Source organism: Malus sylvestris, chromosome 5 (assembly GCF_916048215.2).
Source record: "Malus sylvestris chromosome 5, drMalSylv7.2, whole genome shotgun sequence".
NCBI lineage: Eukaryota > Viridiplantae > Streptophyta > Magnoliopsida > Rosales > Rosaceae > Malus > Malus sylvestris.
Window position 1 is genome coordinate 28,753,676 of NC_062264.1, and position 16,758 is coordinate 28,770,433.

The window sequence follows — 16,758 nt, forward strand, 5'->3', positions numbered from 1 at the left end:
TGCAACACTCTTAAATAAACCATTAGTACACATCAATCATAGGTTACACGAAAGTAACCTTTGTTTGGGGTATTATGAGATGGAGGCTACCTGTTGGAATAATGGATGAGGAGAACCGAAGAAAAAAAATGAAGAAGAGAACGGAAGAAAATGGAAAAGTGGTGAGGCACAAAAGAAGGAGAGGAAGAGATGAAAAAAAAATGCCAGCTTTAAACATTAGGATTTACTTATGGCTTTTAGGCTTAGGACTTATTAAATTTCATTTGGGCCTATATATAAAATGGACTTGATCCTAATCCCCCTAATCCCTTTCTATCATCTCTCATTGATATACTTCTTTCTCTTTTTATTCAAAAAAAAACCAATGCACAAAAGGTGTTTGATGTTATGCCTCTTTTCAAAATTGTACACTTTAATGTCGCTTAATCCATATATTCATGACTTTCATAGTTATATCTTTGGAAGAATGTATACCGTTTGCGGGGTTGTAATCCTGGATTTGGCAGACGAGATAGATTTAACATGGTAATGGTGTGCGACTTGTACGAGCTAAGGCTTGACATGTAATTTCCCACCTTCTGCATATCCTGCATCACACACTATATCCAGGACATAGGATATAGTAGAATTCAGTATATAATTGAACAAACAGCTTACGTTTGGAAGAAAAATATCCAACTAAGAATGTGAAAGGCCAGAAGAATTACAAATTTAACACTCTTCGCGCTCTTCCATCTGTAGGTTCTAGTGTTTGCTGGTGTTGCTCCTCAAGTATAGTTTGAACCCTCTGCATAATCGGCATCAGATGAAAGTCAAGTCTACGAGAAAGAAGAGCATACACAATTTAAAAATAAAAACATAAATTTCAACATTTTACCTTTACAGAATTTCCAACTTCCTCAAGTTTTTGCAATAGCGCTATATCCCCATAATCCCTTTCTGTCATCTCTCATTGATATGCTTCCTTCTCTTTTTATTCAAAAAAACCAATGCATAGAAGGTGTTTGTTGTTATGCCTTTTTGAAAATTGTACTCTTTAATTTTCAGTAATCCATATATTCATGACTTTCATAGTTATATCTTTTTCAACCGATTACATTTATGTTTTTTTCCTGTGTTTTATAATTTTTTAGTTATGGAAGAGCTATCATTTGGGAGCAGCCTCTCCATAAATGGGGGTAAGGCTAGCCGACATTCACCTCTCCCAGACCCTGCGTAAAGCGGGAGCCTTGTGCACTGGGTACGACCTTTATGGAAGAGCTATCATTGCGAAGTGCACTTTTTGAGAGCAAGACCCTTTTAATTCCAGTATTTAATCATACTAAGTTCAAGGACATTGCTGAACAAATTTGTTCCCGATTTGTGGGATTAAGTCCTTAAGTCATGGACTCTCTAGGAGAACACCAATCTTGTTTGCTGCAATCTGACATGGATGTGAGTGTAATGAAATTTTCATGTTGTGCTGAAAACCCCTGTCAGTGTTTCCATGGTTGAACCAGTTGAGCAACTTGATCCCATTTCTTCGCCATATGATAAACATATTTTTACATATGAAGGCATAAAACCCTCAGATGATTGTACTCTGAAATTTTATTTCAAGTTGAATGGGCCAATATGGAATAAAACTAGCATTCACCTTTACAGCTTTATTACAATATTAGTTTACAATACATTGTGCACTTCTGGCGATGTAGTGTCTAGATGCTTAGCATGTATGGAAAAGCTTATGTTTAAACCAGAAAAAAATAGAAGGAAAATAATGTGCATTCTTTGGAAGACTGATATTTACACTTGGGAATTGCCCATAATTTTCACTCATAATTGTACCATTTGCACTTAGGAATAGTTCATTGTTTTCCATAGTGAACGTTGATATCTAATTTTTCTATTCAGAGCTTCATCTGGAAAAGGATCATCCCAGGCTTTACGGAGTTTGCCTCGGGAAGCAGGGTCTCCAAATCTTGGTTTCAGTGAGTTTTTTTTTTAACTTTTATATCTTAAAACGGTTGATTGTGCCTTTTGCTTTTCTGTTTTTATCAACTGTTTCATTTTACCTTTCCTTTTAGCCGGTAACATGTCAGCTTCCTCATGGAGACTACATTACTACCAATGGGCCATGCAGATTTTTGAGCAATATAATATTAGTGAAGGTGCTTGTCAGTTTGCTCTCGCTGCGCTTGAGCAGGTAGAGGAAGCTAGTGTAAAAGATGAGCTGCATGGACGAGACTCGGTCCACGAATCAGTATCTACCATCACAGGACGACTTTGGGCAAATGTCTTCAAGTTTACTTTAGATCGTAATCTCTATTTTGATTCATATTGTGCCGTAATTTCAAACCCAGATGAGGAGAGCAAGTACATCTGCTTGAGGCGTCTGATAATTGTTCTTTACGAGCGTGGTGCCATAAAGGTTTTTATTCATACTTGAAACTAACTTTTGTTTGCTTTTGATATTTTTTTTCCAGTTTTTGTCTTTACTAAGTTGCAAAGTGTATACCCACCAGAAATTCTCTCTGCATGATGTTTGTTATTGGATATAGAACGGGGGCGTCACCTATATTGTTGATAATGTATTGATTTTATGTCAGTACCCTTTTTTCCTTAGCTTCAGTGATTTCTACTGATTATGTACTTTGTTATATACTTTTTTTTAGCAAAAGATTTGAATATTATGTTTCCTGTAATGCGTACGGTATGGAACTTATTTCAATATTCTGTCTGAGATTGTCCTAGTGAGGCTAATTCTCCGATGAAGGTTTATTTATTACTAGATTTCTTTCGTCGTCATTTGTTTGCAGATTCTTTGTGATGGTCAGCTACCCTTTGTTGGTCTTACAGAGAAGGTAGAGTACGAGCTTGCCAGGAAGGTATGATCTAAAAGTAGTGCAGATTGGTTACTGTATTCAAATTTTCAATTTTGAAGTCCTGGTGATTTTTCTCTATCTTAAACATGCAGGAAGATTGTTCAGATATATTAGCAAAGCCAAACTTATATAAGTTGCTTTATGCATTTGAAATGCATCAACATAACTGGAGAAGAGCAGCGAGCTACATGTACCTATATTCCGCTCGTTTGAGAACAGAAACAGCTTTAAAAGATTAACAGCACATGTCATTGGCACTAAAGGAGATTCTGAATGGGCTCTCTGTTGCTATCAATGCACTTTATCTTGTTCATCCTGCCAACGCTTGGATTGATCCTCTACTCTGCAGTAATTCTCTTCAAAACGAGCACTATCCAATTAAAAAGGCTAGAATTACAATAGATGAACAGAGCAAATAATGCAACAACCAAACGTTTGTTTTAATTGTGTCTACATCTTTAATTGTTGTCATGAGTCGCACATACAATTATAATACTATATGCATATGATAAATTAAATAGCCATAACTTTTAGCTGCTACCTCCCTATGAGCAATATTTTGTTGCAGACCAACAATTTGTTCAAAAGCAATGAACTCACATACATACAGGCCGATTTTGAAATCCCATTGTGTAATTTGCTGGATGATTTTGAAATCCCATTATGTAATTTCCTGGATGATTTTGAAATCCCATTATTACATACAATTACATTTATATCATTATATGTACCTCATCTAGAACTCTCTAATATAATATTTTCTTTGTCCACATTTGCATTACATACTGTTCTATTTTGAGGAAGTCACAAGTTTTATTTTTATTGCAGCTGCCAGCAACAGTGCTTATCCTCAAACAGGGAAATCTTGTATTGATATTGAGAAGATTGAGGACGAGTTTGTGCTTACTTCAGCAGAATATTTGCTTTCGTTGGCACATATCAAACCTGCATCTAGTGGTAAAGTGCTATTTTAACTTAATTTGTTTGTGTAAGATTCCCAATAAATTAACATTGGTTAGCAACTATTATTCCAACTATATGTTGATCATGGTCGATACAAAGAAGCTACGAATCTTTTGCTTCAGTACCTAGGATTGTTTGCATCAATGGTAAATTGCAGAAATTGCAGCTTGTTATTTTCTATTTTAAGCTTCTGCCTTCCTGGTTGGCTAATGGTTGCCCGTGATATTAACTTTGCATTTTAAAAGTTCATGCCATTTTGTGCTTTCTGTGGCGGAGTTTGGTTTAGTTTCTAGGTTTCAGGTTCATTGTATGGACTTACGATGGGGAGTGTATGCAAGTAATGAGGTTGCATAAAAAATTTTGCCTCAAAAATTAAAGCCACTATCATACAAAGGTTAATAAGAAAAATCCAACCCAATAATCACATCTGTCTGAGAAGTGTATTTCAGCTTAGAAAACATGTATGCTGTGTGTGTGTGTGTGTGAGAGAGAGAGAGAGAGATGTACCTTCTTGTGGAAAGCAAATGTTCAGGGCTGGACAAAAAGCTTTCGAGATATGTACTTGAGTTTTCTGGTGAAGTTCACACATTCAGTATTGAAATTCATATATATAACAGAGTAAAAGAAGTCTAAGATAAAAAAATAATGATTAACTTAAAATGATCACACAGTTTCCCAATAGTCATTTTTCTAGGCTTTCCCAATTTTGCTGAAAAGCAAAGTTTTTTGCTCGGTTGAGTGTTTGTGAATCACTCATAGTACTAATTAATTCTTCAAAGCATGAATATCCCAATGTTCCTTCAGTTTAGTATAGAACTGCCCAAGGTAATTGTAAACGTTACTTCGATAACAGAGTTAGTGTTGTAGGACTCAGCATAAGGAAAAATCAGAAAGATGCAAATGCAGAAAACTAAATTAGCACCTATAACACATGGAACCTCACTTTCTCACAGTGGCTTAATCTGTCCTCCACCATTTAAGTAACCTGTTTAATTCCAGTTAATATTACTTCCAAAATCCCAAACCCACATGATGGATAATTTAACATATCAAACCACATATTTATTTTTTGAAGCATTAATAAGTAGAAAAATTTACAACCACCAAAATCAAATCAGGATTGAGAACCTGGAATTTATTAGAATTAGGGATCCATTAATACAACCATGTCTTAGTCCAAAACTAATTTTTTTTATTTGGCCTAAAATAGAAAAAAACCCAAAACTTTAAATTCAAATATTAGACAAATATATTTGAAAAGGATAAAGATTTTAGAGACAAAGTGAGGACAGAGAGATGGGGCAGCACCTTGGGCAAGGAGGTGGTTGACAGATTTGTTGGAGGAGTCAGTCCAATTTTTCACAATCTCCTTCAAGCTTGCACCAACAATTAAAAACAGACAAACACAACATGATTGCAGAACGGAATTAGAAACGATCTAATTTTGGGAAAACCTGAGGCTCGAACGCACGTCCAATGACAATTGCTGCTTGAGTTTAGTAACATTAGTTAAATGCAATACAATATTTGCTTGTATAATCATGTTTAGTGATGCATTGGAATGCTCTCGAGGAAACAACTAAAGAAAATACATAACTTAGTATTCGATAATGCACATAATAACTCATTTTTATGCAGAAATTAAGGTCCCATTTGATAACCATTCTGTTTTTGTCAACTTAAGTTTACTTCTCAAAATGTAACAGAATGCAAGGTTCTCAACTCAAACACACTTAAGTTGACATCTGCAGGTGTAAGAGTAGCACTATAATGTAACAAAAGACTTAACACTACTCAAAAGGTTGCTGTTGAAGAATCCATGTTCTAATTAGCACTAATCACGACACGAATACACTAAAGTCGAAACTTAAGTAAAAAACTATGGAAAACAGATGCATAATGACAGGGAGACACGAACCTAAAAAGCAATCAATACCTTTAACTCTTTGTTCATAAGCAGCTTGGTAACGCATCATTAAAGCTGCAGCCTCTCCGTTTAAAGCGTCAAAATGATTGGGATACAGCAGAAGTTGTGGCAACAACACTTCAAATACGTTTGCAAGATCTGGAAACACAGGCAGATGTAAGAGAATAAAACTTGGATTTCGGTACTTTCCCCATGCTTATAAGAGAATTTATTGTAAGTTTGGTCTTACAGGGTACAAATAATGATAAACCGACTATAATACTACCTGCACATATACAGTTCTGTTCCAACACGGTTTCCTCAGAGGATGCGGCTGCTGCAGATCAAGTTCAATCTTGATTCTGTTTTGTATTTAGTTCACATGCTGCTATTTATTTGTAATCCTACTTCTACACGTATATCAATTGTAATTAGTGCAATGACCCAAACAACAAATTCCATTAAAAAAAAAACTAACCAAAAAAATCAAATCATAAATCTCAGAAAGCCCAATGCACAAAATTGCAGAAATAGGGAAGGAATCATAATCAAAACAAATGATACAAACACACACAGAGAAAATATATACTTTTATGTACTTAGCTACTATACAAACCGCTCATTCAATTGCCTCATTCCCTTTTCCCCTACTAAATAAAAAAGGGGTCAGTGAATCAATACAAATATTCATTGAAATTAAAAAAAATTTAAAAAAATCCAAGATTTTCCTCAAGGGATATCCCAGAATTTAAATTCACGCTAAACCCATTCCCTAATTCTCTTAATTGTAGGCAACCCAGAAACAAAAAAAAATGAAAAACTTATTCTCAGTATCCAAACAGCTCAAAACCCAGAACCAAAAGAAAAAAACATAATACCTTTGCGGGTTTGGAGCTCTTTTCTTATAATTGTTACAGTATTGGTGTTGCGGCTCAATTCGTTGTGTTTCCGTCCGTATCAATCGAAGGTGGGGCAGCTGGTTTGGGTGAAGAAGAAGAGGAGGATCCGAGCCTACAAACAGAATCACAAAAAGCAAACATAAACATAAAACCCATTTGCAAATCTAAAACCCCAAAAAAAATTAACGCACCCACACTGAGAAAGCTGTCAAACTCACCAGGAAACGCCAACGTTTCTGGGTAAAAAATTGAATCGGATCTAATTGCACCGTTGTGGATAATTCCTCAGAGAAAGATGGAAGGTTGGAGGGCGAGAAAAATCGCCGTTTTGGAGACAGAAAGCTAGAGTTGAGAATGGCGAGAGAGAGAAGCGAAAGCAAAGAAAAGTCGAAAGCAGGTCCAGCGATGATCGACACGTGGGAAAAATGGAAACGGAAGGGAGAAGAAAAGTGGAGGAGCAGGCGTTGCACAGCCAATGGGCAAAAACGTAATCTCACTGTTCAAAGCAGGTCACAAAGGAGGAAACCAAGAAGAAATCCAGGGGTAAAACTGTCATCACACTGGTCATCCACAGTGATCAGGGGGTTTGAGTTTTAGACCCTCTCCGACCCTTGGCTAAAAGCCAAATTTTTTAGCCCGGAAAATTTGGCTTTTAGCCCAGAAACATCTTTTCTGCTTCAACCCGTCTCTCCTAAAATTTTAGCCCGGAATTATTAAAGAATGAACTTAGGCTAATTTTTTTTCTTAAATCAATTTTTTTTAAATAAATATGTAGATTATTGTAAATTAATTTTATGAACATTTTAATCTAAAAAAATTTAAATTCCGATAAATATTTTGCATTTAGCCCGGGGGAAAGCTGGGGGTATTTGGCCCAGAAATAGCATTTGGCATTTAGCCTAAAATTTTAACATGTGTTGGAGAATGTTTGGGGGTAATTTGGCTTTTAGCCCAGGTTTGAAGATGGTCTTAGTATATATGATGATATATATATATATATAATAATTTCTACCGATTACCAACGATAGAAACCGTAACATTATCATTCCCTCAGGCGTCTTGTTCATCTTTTCTCCCACTGCCATTGATCGATCTACCTAGCTCATCCGTTTTCGTTCTCAAATAATTAATCAACAATGAGGACATCCAATAGCCACCGCCCTGCCCATATGAAATATTACAGGCCTGTACCTGTTAAGGTAGAACAGTCATTCCCCCCGACGGGAGTTGTCGTTCTTATTGTGAGCTTTGTGGTCTTCGTCCTCATCCCGTCGTTTTTGGTTTACTCGCCCTTCCTGGACCCATTGGGCCCATTGCAAGTAAGTGTCGAGTCGATTACCGTTTCCCGACTCAGCGCGCCCGGGTCCGAGTGTAGCTCCGAATGGGAGCTGAAGCTCGTAGTCACAAACCCCAACGGCAAGTACGGCTACGACCTCTACTTTGAAGATCGTCTGCAGGCCACGCTCTTCTTGCACGACCGCTGGTTTTACGGCAGCTTCATGCTGGCTACCAAGTCATTGCCTCCTCCCTTGCCCTTAACCAACGAGACCAGCCAGACGGCCACTTTGAGTTTCAAAATGCAGACTGACAGTGCCTACTTAGGTGAAGTGCTGAGCGAGGAAATCTCGCGAGGGATAGTTGAAGTCCACCTGATAGTGACGGCTCGGTATATGATCTTGCCCACGACTGGGGAGATTGATGATGGGGAGACTGACGGATTGTCTGTGTTGCGGCTCTTCTGCCCCAATAGCATGGGGCTGTGCGAGGTCGATTCTACCCGTGGGAGGGAAATTGTTTGACTTTTTATTAAATGTGTTGGTTAATGTAGTTGCTTGCCGTAGACAAACTGGTGTTATGTAATTGGAGATAAATTGAGTCTAATCAATTCCAAATTAATCCAGTGATGTCTTTTCTTATCTGACGTGTGATTACGTATTACATACATTGCTGTTGGGAAATGCAGGGTTGGGCTCATTAAACCGATTAAGTAATTTAGTGATTTTATTTTTAAGTAATTTAGTGATTTTATCTGTTATATGGTAGTGAATCATGTAACATTATTCTTCATCTTAATGATACACTTGAAGGGAAGTGTGCAAGGTGCAGCGCTACATTTCCTAGTCATAATTCCCTCTGCACCTTGTTGTATTATGTTGTCGGAGCTGGTGAAAGTAAAACGAATTTGACGTTTTTAGATGGCACAGCTGTTTATCACGGTATGCTTATTGTGTTCTTGTTCTGAATTCTCCAGATTTATATTTGTTTGATATCGCTTTTAGCTTTTGTGGGTAAAGCAAAAACGCTGGCAACACCAAACTGAACCAAACAAAAACGATGTGTATAAAGGAGTTGACTGATTTTAGATGTTTGAAGAAAATGCCAGTCCTTTGAATTTTAGTGGTAGATGATATAGTGCCTTATGTGTATGTATGATGCGGACAAAACATGTGTTCCCTCATCCCCAATGCCTGATTAATTACTCCTTTGGAATAATTAGTAGACAGCACCACATTTCACATAGTTGGCCATCATGGGAAGAGTTCTGCACATTTCTATACCCAGCAATCCTACACCGAACACGTCTTGTATAATCTTCAAAAGCTGCTCCTGAGCTCTTTCCTGTTATGGTTTATGTGATTATTCCTGTCTGTCCAGGTGTGGTAAATGAAACCACTCCAAGCAAACTTTATAACCAAAGTTAATAGAATATTGTCATCAAATTTTCTCACAACCCAGTCCGGCTAATTTGATTAGTCTCCTAGTTGCCTATTAACTCTTGCACTTCATCTTGTCATGGTTCTCAAGATTTATTGTCATGCTCTTCATTAATGATCTGACACCCAGATTGTTTTTGTAGTGTAAGATGTGAAACCCCTTATTCATGGTATCCGCTATACGAGAGTGTTGCTTGTGCTACCTTTGCTTTGGATCTATCTGACTACTTTGGTCCGGTTGTTATTGAAGTGTCAGATACACTCGACTGACTTGATTTTGTTGCAGGACAAGACAATGGTTTGGGGAGCTGGCAAGGTCATACCTGGGAAGGTCAACCAGATTCGAGATAAATTTGAGTATGACCGAGAAAGGAGAATGAGAAAAAAAGGGTTAGTTGAAAGTACTTTGACAAGTTTTATGTTGTGAACTTTTTCTTTTTGGGATTTGGTTTCCGGCCAGATCAACACTCCATTTTGTTGAAGAAGGTTCTTCGACCAATGTCTTTGATAGTAGATTATTTGGTGCTCATTAGTTGGCTACTCCACGATGTTGCTCACGTCTTTTGTTGATTCCTAATGTCATCGGCTATAGAACTTCCAAATTTCTGTGCATTGATGATTGAGTTAGCTGCAGTTGCCATAGACTGACTTTGATTTGTCCTGTTATTGTTGCTGCTAGAGAGGTGACCTCATATTCGCAATGCCCAGAGTGATTCTGAAATGTCCATTGCTTGCAATTTTGAGAAAGATCCTCGTACGAACAAACTTGCATTTACAGGGCAGCAACATCTAGCAAATTAGAACAGTTGACAGTCCATTAACATGTTCATTGTTAAGCTGCTTAAAAGGATGGTCCTTTCGGAAACGACTTTTGTTTATGGCATAGTTAAGTTAGCCGTTTGTTTCATATAGCAAATTTCCTTTTCTGTTCAATTATTTTGAGTTGGAAAATTGTCTCGAGTGTGCAATCCTCATTATTTCTAGTGTGGAATGAGTCAATCATCCACTTCAGTATCTTATTGAAAAAAAATGGCGATGGTTTTATGTATTTGATCTCCAGTGTTTGCACCCTTTTGTCTGGAGGAGCTCCTTCTAACTTCCATGATATGAACTCCCGGAGGCAGCCATTTATCGCTCAGAGATGCTTGTCGGATTCTGAAGGAGAGTGAAGGAGAACTGCTAATGGTCTATGTCTTATATATCTTTACTACGAGAGGCCTGGAATGATGTGCACAGGCTTCCTCGACCGTCACTGTGACGTCTTCTGATATCTACACTACCTAACAACAGGCAGCTTGTTAGTAACTTGAGTCAAGTAGTGAAAATTATATTAATTTCGTGTCATTAGTATTGTAGGTACGCCTTCTTAGTTCATGTCGATTTTTGCTCTGCTGGTTGTTTTAACAAAACATTTTCTCTTCTACAGAGGCTGGCTGACATAATCAAGCGTAAAAGACCACTTGGAGTCTGGTTTCCATACACAGGAATACAGCGTCTGTGGTGCCAACTTGAGGAATTGATCAGTACGGGCCACATGGTAGATGAATGTAACAAGCTGAAGAATTTATTACGTGGAGCTTTACTGAGCCATCTCGAACTGGTATAGCCATATTTGCAATCTACAGCTAGTAGGGGGACAAACTTTTAACATTGCTGATGTGTACGCATTGGCCAATACCATTGCCGGTGTGTTGTTTTCAGGTAAAAGTAGACTCGGAAGATGCGGTTTCTGCTTTAAGTTGAGAGATTTTTCGGTAGCCCAACAAGATGGATGGCGCACACTATGAATTCAACCTTGAAGTTGAGCATCAGCTGCAATACGGATATGCATGGTTTGTTTTTTGCAACCAGACTATGTATCAAGTTACAGTGGTTATTGAAAGCGAGGTGATGCCTATTTTGTTGTTGAGAATCTTCTGCCCCCCTCTCTTAATGTACGTATACAAGATATGAATGAAACTTTGAAACTGGGTGTTGATTTCATAGGGGAAATTTTATTGAAGATAATTAGTACATTATTGAAAAGGAAACTATAGTCTCTAGATTTTAAATATGATTTATGGAAGAAGGAATAGATTCCATGTTTACATTATTGAAAAGGAAACTATAGTCTCTAGATTTGGGTTTTGAGGGGTTTAAAAGATAATTAGTACCAGCCTACTCTATTATTATGCTGAATCTGGTCAAGTGCCTTAGATATTATCTTTTTTTTTTTCTTAAAGTTGTTTGACACAAGTTTGCGGTTCAGCAAAAATAAAAAAAATTATGCAAAAAAATTTCTTAAATTTTAAAATGAGTATGTTATTGATCATAGATTGATGCGAAAGTATATTGTAACTGAGCCTTTGGGGTTGCCCCATGTCGGTGGTGAGTGTTGCTTGTGAAATGGGTTAGGAATAGGCCAGGTGAATAGAAGTATATTGTAAATAGGATTCAGATATATAAGAATATTTGGTTCCTAGTGTGTTTAGTGATCTAGCTTCCTAAATTAAGTGTTTTATCTTCCTCTAATCTAATAGTTCTGTTTAAATTCTCTTAGGCTATCAAATTTTGATTAATTCATTTCATTCTCTTTATAATTTTTCAACACAAATGTAGGCGAGGGAGCCTTTACTGGTGTTTCTACCTTTTTCATGTTCAAATATAATACGTATGTTTAAGGAAGTTTTACAAGCCACCATGAGTTTTGTTCACTCTTTAGTCTTTACCTGTCCCCATCCTTTGTCTCTTTGCCCAAGCACTTTCATCTTATACTTCCCGTTTGATTTATTCAAAATATGCAGGACAAGTATAAAGTGTTCCATGCCAGTTTACCAGTAATTGTTGCTGAAACTCTTCTTCGTACGGATCCTCAAATTGAATTGCCTCTTTGGCTGGTAAAGATGTTCAAGGTAACTCTCTAGGTGTTTTAAATAAAAGAGGAAGCCACATTTTACAGCTTCTATATTTTTGTTTAATTGAACAATCATCTCTCTCTCTCTCTCTCTCTCTCTCTCTCTCTCTCTCTCTCTCCACCCTTCTCTCCATCTTATTAGTTTATCCTTCTTCATTAACGATGCTTCTGGTGTCCCATGTTATTTAGTTTATCCCTTTCTGTAATTATGTTTTTATATTATTAGTTCATTATTATTCATTAACTCTCTGGTTTATTGGTTATTAATGAAAAGTATAGGGTTTTGTCGCACGCTTAAAAATTTAAAATGACCCATTCTTGTAACATTGTAGCCTTGTGACCCACTTGAGTTTTGACAGGATGGTAGAAAGGACAAGAGTTGGGACATGACAGGCCAAGAATCAAATCCAGCATTATTATTCCAACTATATGTTGATTATGGTCGATACAAAGAAGCTACGAATCTTTTGCTTCAGTACCTAGGATTGTTTGCATCAATGGTAAATTGCAGAAATTGCAGCTTGTTATTTTCTATTTTAAGCTTCTGCCTTCCTGGTTGGCTAATGGTTGCCCGTGATATTAACTTGGCATTTTAAAAGTTCATGCCATTTTGTGCTTTCTGTGGCGGAGTTTGATTTAGTTTCTAGGTTTCAGGTTCATTGTGTGGACTTACGATGGGGGGTGTATGGTGGAGTTTGGTTTGAAGGTGGAGGTGGGGGCGATGAGGGAGGGGGGAATGGGGTTGGAGTGATGGGAGGCATGGAATTAGGGGAAGGGGCGGGGCTTCATAGAGGGGTGGAAATGTAGTAGAATGGTTATTGATGAGGTAGTGGGGGGAAGTTTTTCTCCAAAAACAACAGTAGCAGTGATATTTTTAATTGATTTTATGTATTGTTGTCCCTTTTAGACTATTTTGATCAAAAGGTACGGATGTAAGCAAGTCCCTGTTAGACTATTTTGATCGAGTCTGAATAGCATTCCTCTTTAATGTAATAGTGCTTCCTTAATCAAAATGTAAGTGCCTCCTGTGCGTAATACTGGAGTTTTTGGAACAATAGAATTAATGGTACATGTATAGGGAGGTTGAATAAAAGGTCTATCAAAATAGTCGGGTTGTTGATGTACCTTAGATGAAAAAGGGGACAAACTAAGTGAAGCAAAAAAAGTGTGTTAATTCCGTGTCACTAGTATCGTAGGTACGCCTTCTTAGTTCATGTCGGTTTTTGCCCTGCTGGTTGTTTTAACAGAACATTTTCTCTTCTACAGAGGCCGGCTGACATAATCAAGCGTAAAAGACCACTTGGAGTCTGGTCTCCATAAACAGGAATACAGCGTCTGTGGTGCCAACTTGAGGAATTGATCGGTACGGGCCACATGGTAGGTGAATGTAACAAGCTGAAGAATTTATTACGTGGAGCTTTGTTGAGCCATCTCGAACTGGTAAAGCCATATTTGCAGTCTACAGCTAGTACGGGGACAAACTTTTAACATTGCTGATGTGTACGAATTGGCCAATACCATTGCCGGTGTGTTGTTTTCAGGTGAAAGTAGACTTGGAAGATGCGGTTTCTGCATTAAGTTTAGAGATTTTTCGGTTGCCCAACAAGATGGACGGCGCACACTTTGAATTCAACCTTGAAGTTGAGCATCAGCTGCGGTATGGATATGCATGGTTTGTTTTTCGGTACGAGACTATGATATCAAGTTACAGTGGTTATTGAAAGCGAGCGATGCCTATTTTGTTGTTGAGAATCTTCCGCCCCCCCCCCCCCTCTCTTAATGTACGTATGCAAAGATATGATGCAACTTTGAAACCGGATGTTGATTTCATTGGGGGAATTTTATTGCAACTTTTAAATCCAACAGCTAAAATCCATTATGTGGTTCATTAAATGTCGTTTGTATTAAGTTTATGTGGTTTATCATGATTTTCATGTATTGATTTAGTGATTTTTCAAAATTTATCGGAATTTAAATATTTTTAGGTTAAAATGTTCATATAATTAATTTAGGATAGTCTACATAATTTTTTTTTAAAGTTAATTTAAAAAAAAATAGCCTTAATTCATTATTTGATAATCTCAGGCCTAAAATTTTAGGCCAGAAGGGTTGGAGCAGAAAAGTTGAAAAATGCCCCGCTCATCTAAACTCCAAAGTGGGGTACCCGACCGACCAATCATGTCATGTTTCCCCACTAATTTAAATTAAATAATGTTTTAATTGTGAGATTTCGTCGGCCAAACTTATTTTTTTAAATAAATAGAGTGGTGAGCATACACCACACTAAATAGTGGTGAGCAAAAATACTCCCATTTTCATCTGGCTAAATTTTTTTAAGTACTTCATTTTCAGAAATTCAACGAAAATTTGTCGGCTTGCAAGAATAGTTCTTCAGGTAAGGGTTGTCGATGCTCCTTTACTCAATGATTGTCGAGCAAAACTTAGAGCGATGACCTTTCCACAGCCAACTTTGCCCAATGGATATTCGTCGACTACACGTTTAGGCGATGACTATATATCTGAGCTGAGAAATTTTTTTTCATCTAGCAATGGATTACTTTGTAGTGTATGGAGCAATGGTCTTTTGGGTAATTCCGTTTAGAATTTTCATCATTCTTCCCGGTTAAGTCATTTATTTTGAGTGAAAATTCTAACAAAATTAGCCGAAAACATTATTACTCCACGTTATAACAATTTCATATGCCTAACAATTTTTTATTCAAAGACCAACCAAGAGCCATTTCCAATTGCTCCAATTTACCTTTCTTTTTTCTTCTAAACTTCAGACCCTCTCACTTTTCTTTGTGATTATCTTTAACCTTATTAATCAACCAACCAATCAACTTATAAATAAACTAACTGAAAATCTCAAAGTAAGCATCCAGACGTCCATTGTCCTTTCTAAATTGATTCACAAAGATTGTCAATTCTTTCATTTATAAACATGCCGAAAATTAGAGCTAGAGCGATACAGAGGAACCATAATGATTTTTAGAGATCTAGTACCAGAACAACTCAATGGAATCGAATGTAAAGAGGGATTCTAGACAACTCAACGGAACTCCGCTAGAGAATGCGTATGGTTCTCCAATGTGGATTAATTACGCAAAACCATAACCATCCATCCGTTAGCGTGGTCCCCCAATGCAGATTAACCGGGCATGACTACTTATGGATAATAATGTGACCAAGAAGTCAGTGACCTCTCAATACGGATTAACTAGGCGGAGTCACCCCTAGAATGCGTGTGGTTCCCCAATGCGGATTAACCAGGTGAAGCCACCCCTAGCGTACGCGTGGTCCCCCAAAGCGAATTAACCAAGCGAGACAATGGACATGCCTCCAATAGTGTGGTTTCCCAATGCGGATTAACCATGTGAAACCACCTACATAAATAATGTAACTAGGTAAACGGTGATTCCTCTAGGCGGAGTCACCCTTAAAATGTGCACGCAACCCGAGACATACATCAATTGGTATAGCTCGCTGACCAAGGTAGGCCGACTATGCTCTACCTAGTCTCTAGCCTTTCAATACTACGATCTGGTGGTATTTCTCTTCACTTGGAAGTGAGAGGTCTTAGGTTTGAATCTCATGGATGGCGAATTCAATACCAAATTAGGCTGCCCATTGTGTGCCTTTTACTGAACTCCCCATCCCCTTAGTGTGAAAATATCGATGTACTGAAAAAGAACAACGATCGATTATGAACATGTTGACCAAAAGTCAACCATCAGTCAACATGGTCAACATAACGATCAACAATCCTAGTAATCCAATCCGGAAGATTCATCCACCGAATTTCCAATCCATAACTTCCTAAGAGTCTTAATATGGTTCTAGGAGTACATATTAAAATTTTGTGACGATCTGACAGTTGGATATCTGCCAATTACAAATTTAAGTGTCGATCAATGATCGGTTCTACAAACTTAGAAATCCAAATCCGAGAAGATCCATTTGTCAAATTTCCAATCCGTAAGTTTCTAAGGTACTCAACTATTACGCACAACAATACACTGTAATTTCATAATGATGCAATGGTCAGATCTTTGTTTACTTCAAAGTTTAGCAATATAAGATTTCCTTTAATCCGGAATATCCGTAAATCGGATTTCTGATCTATAAGTTCCTAAGGTCCTCAAATAATACGTATAATAACATAATATAAATTGGTGATGATCCAACGTTCGGATCGTCGCTTACTACAATGGTCAAGTGGCGGACCTTAACAAAAGTAGGTTCACACGACGGAATTTCATCAAACGGATGGCAAAAATGGATTCAGTGCATCGAAATTAGTCAGGTAACAAAGTGGGTCTTCAAGCCCACGTGTCGCCTTAAGCGACGATCGACTGCCATGACCCGCCGGATTTTCCAACCAACACAAAAAATAGCTCAAAATATATCAAATGGAAGATCGTGAGACGTATAGCATTTCTCATACCTTCGTCGGAGTTCAATTGTGGACGGAAAGTGGTGCAAATCAGTTGGAAAAGGGCAAGATGGCCGAAAAACC

At 37.6% G+C, this 16,758-nt stretch overlaps 1 protein-coding gene, 1 long non-coding RNA gene and 1 pseudogene across 7 annotated transcripts; 2 read left to right on the forward strand and 1 right to left on the reverse strand.

The window, feature by feature from the left end:
* Positions 1-1,736: 1,736 nt before the first annotated feature.
* Positions 1,737-3,308, forward strand: LOC126623113 (nuclear pore complex protein NUP160-like). Of its 2 annotated transcripts, none has more exons than XM_050291916.1 (4): positions 1,737-1,970; positions 2,067-2,410; positions 2,799-2,867; positions 2,961-3,308. In XM_050291916.1, the coding sequence occupies exons 2-4, from the start codon at positions 2,075-2,077 to the stop codon at positions 2,976-2,978; spliced, it is 423 nt and encodes a 140-aa protein (XP_050147873.1). In that variant the 5' UTR covers positions 1,737-1,970; positions 2,067-2,074; the 3' UTR covers positions 2,979-3,308. The 2 variants fall into 2 exon arrangements, with proteins under 2 accessions (XP_050147873.1, XP_050147871.1); XM_050291914.1 differs by having other exon boundaries at positions 1,763-1,970; positions 2,957-3,308.
* A 241-nt stretch (positions 3,309-3,549) lies between these two features.
* LOC126623111 (nuclear pore complex protein NUP160-like) lies at positions 3,550-14,026 on the forward strand (annotated as a pseudogene).
* Positions 4,180-7,010, reverse strand: LOC126623121 (uncharacterized). 5 transcript variants are annotated; one of them, XR_007623627.1, is made up of 8 exons: positions 6,851-7,010; positions 6,612-6,744; positions 6,020-6,143; positions 5,764-5,892; positions 5,136-5,203; positions 4,750-4,812; positions 4,482-4,643; positions 4,180-4,398 (listed from the first exon to the last, which is right to left on the reverse strand). It is a non-coding gene; the product is annotated as an uncharacterized LOC126623121 (long non-coding RNA). The 5 variants fall into 5 exon arrangements; XR_007623628.1 differs by lacking the exon at positions 4,750-4,812 and having other exon boundaries at positions 4,181-4,398; XR_007623625.1 differs by lacking the exons at positions 4,482-4,643; positions 4,750-4,812 and having other exon boundaries at positions 4,185-4,398; positions 5,136-5,313.
* Positions 14,027-16,758: the final 2,732 nt, after the last annotated feature.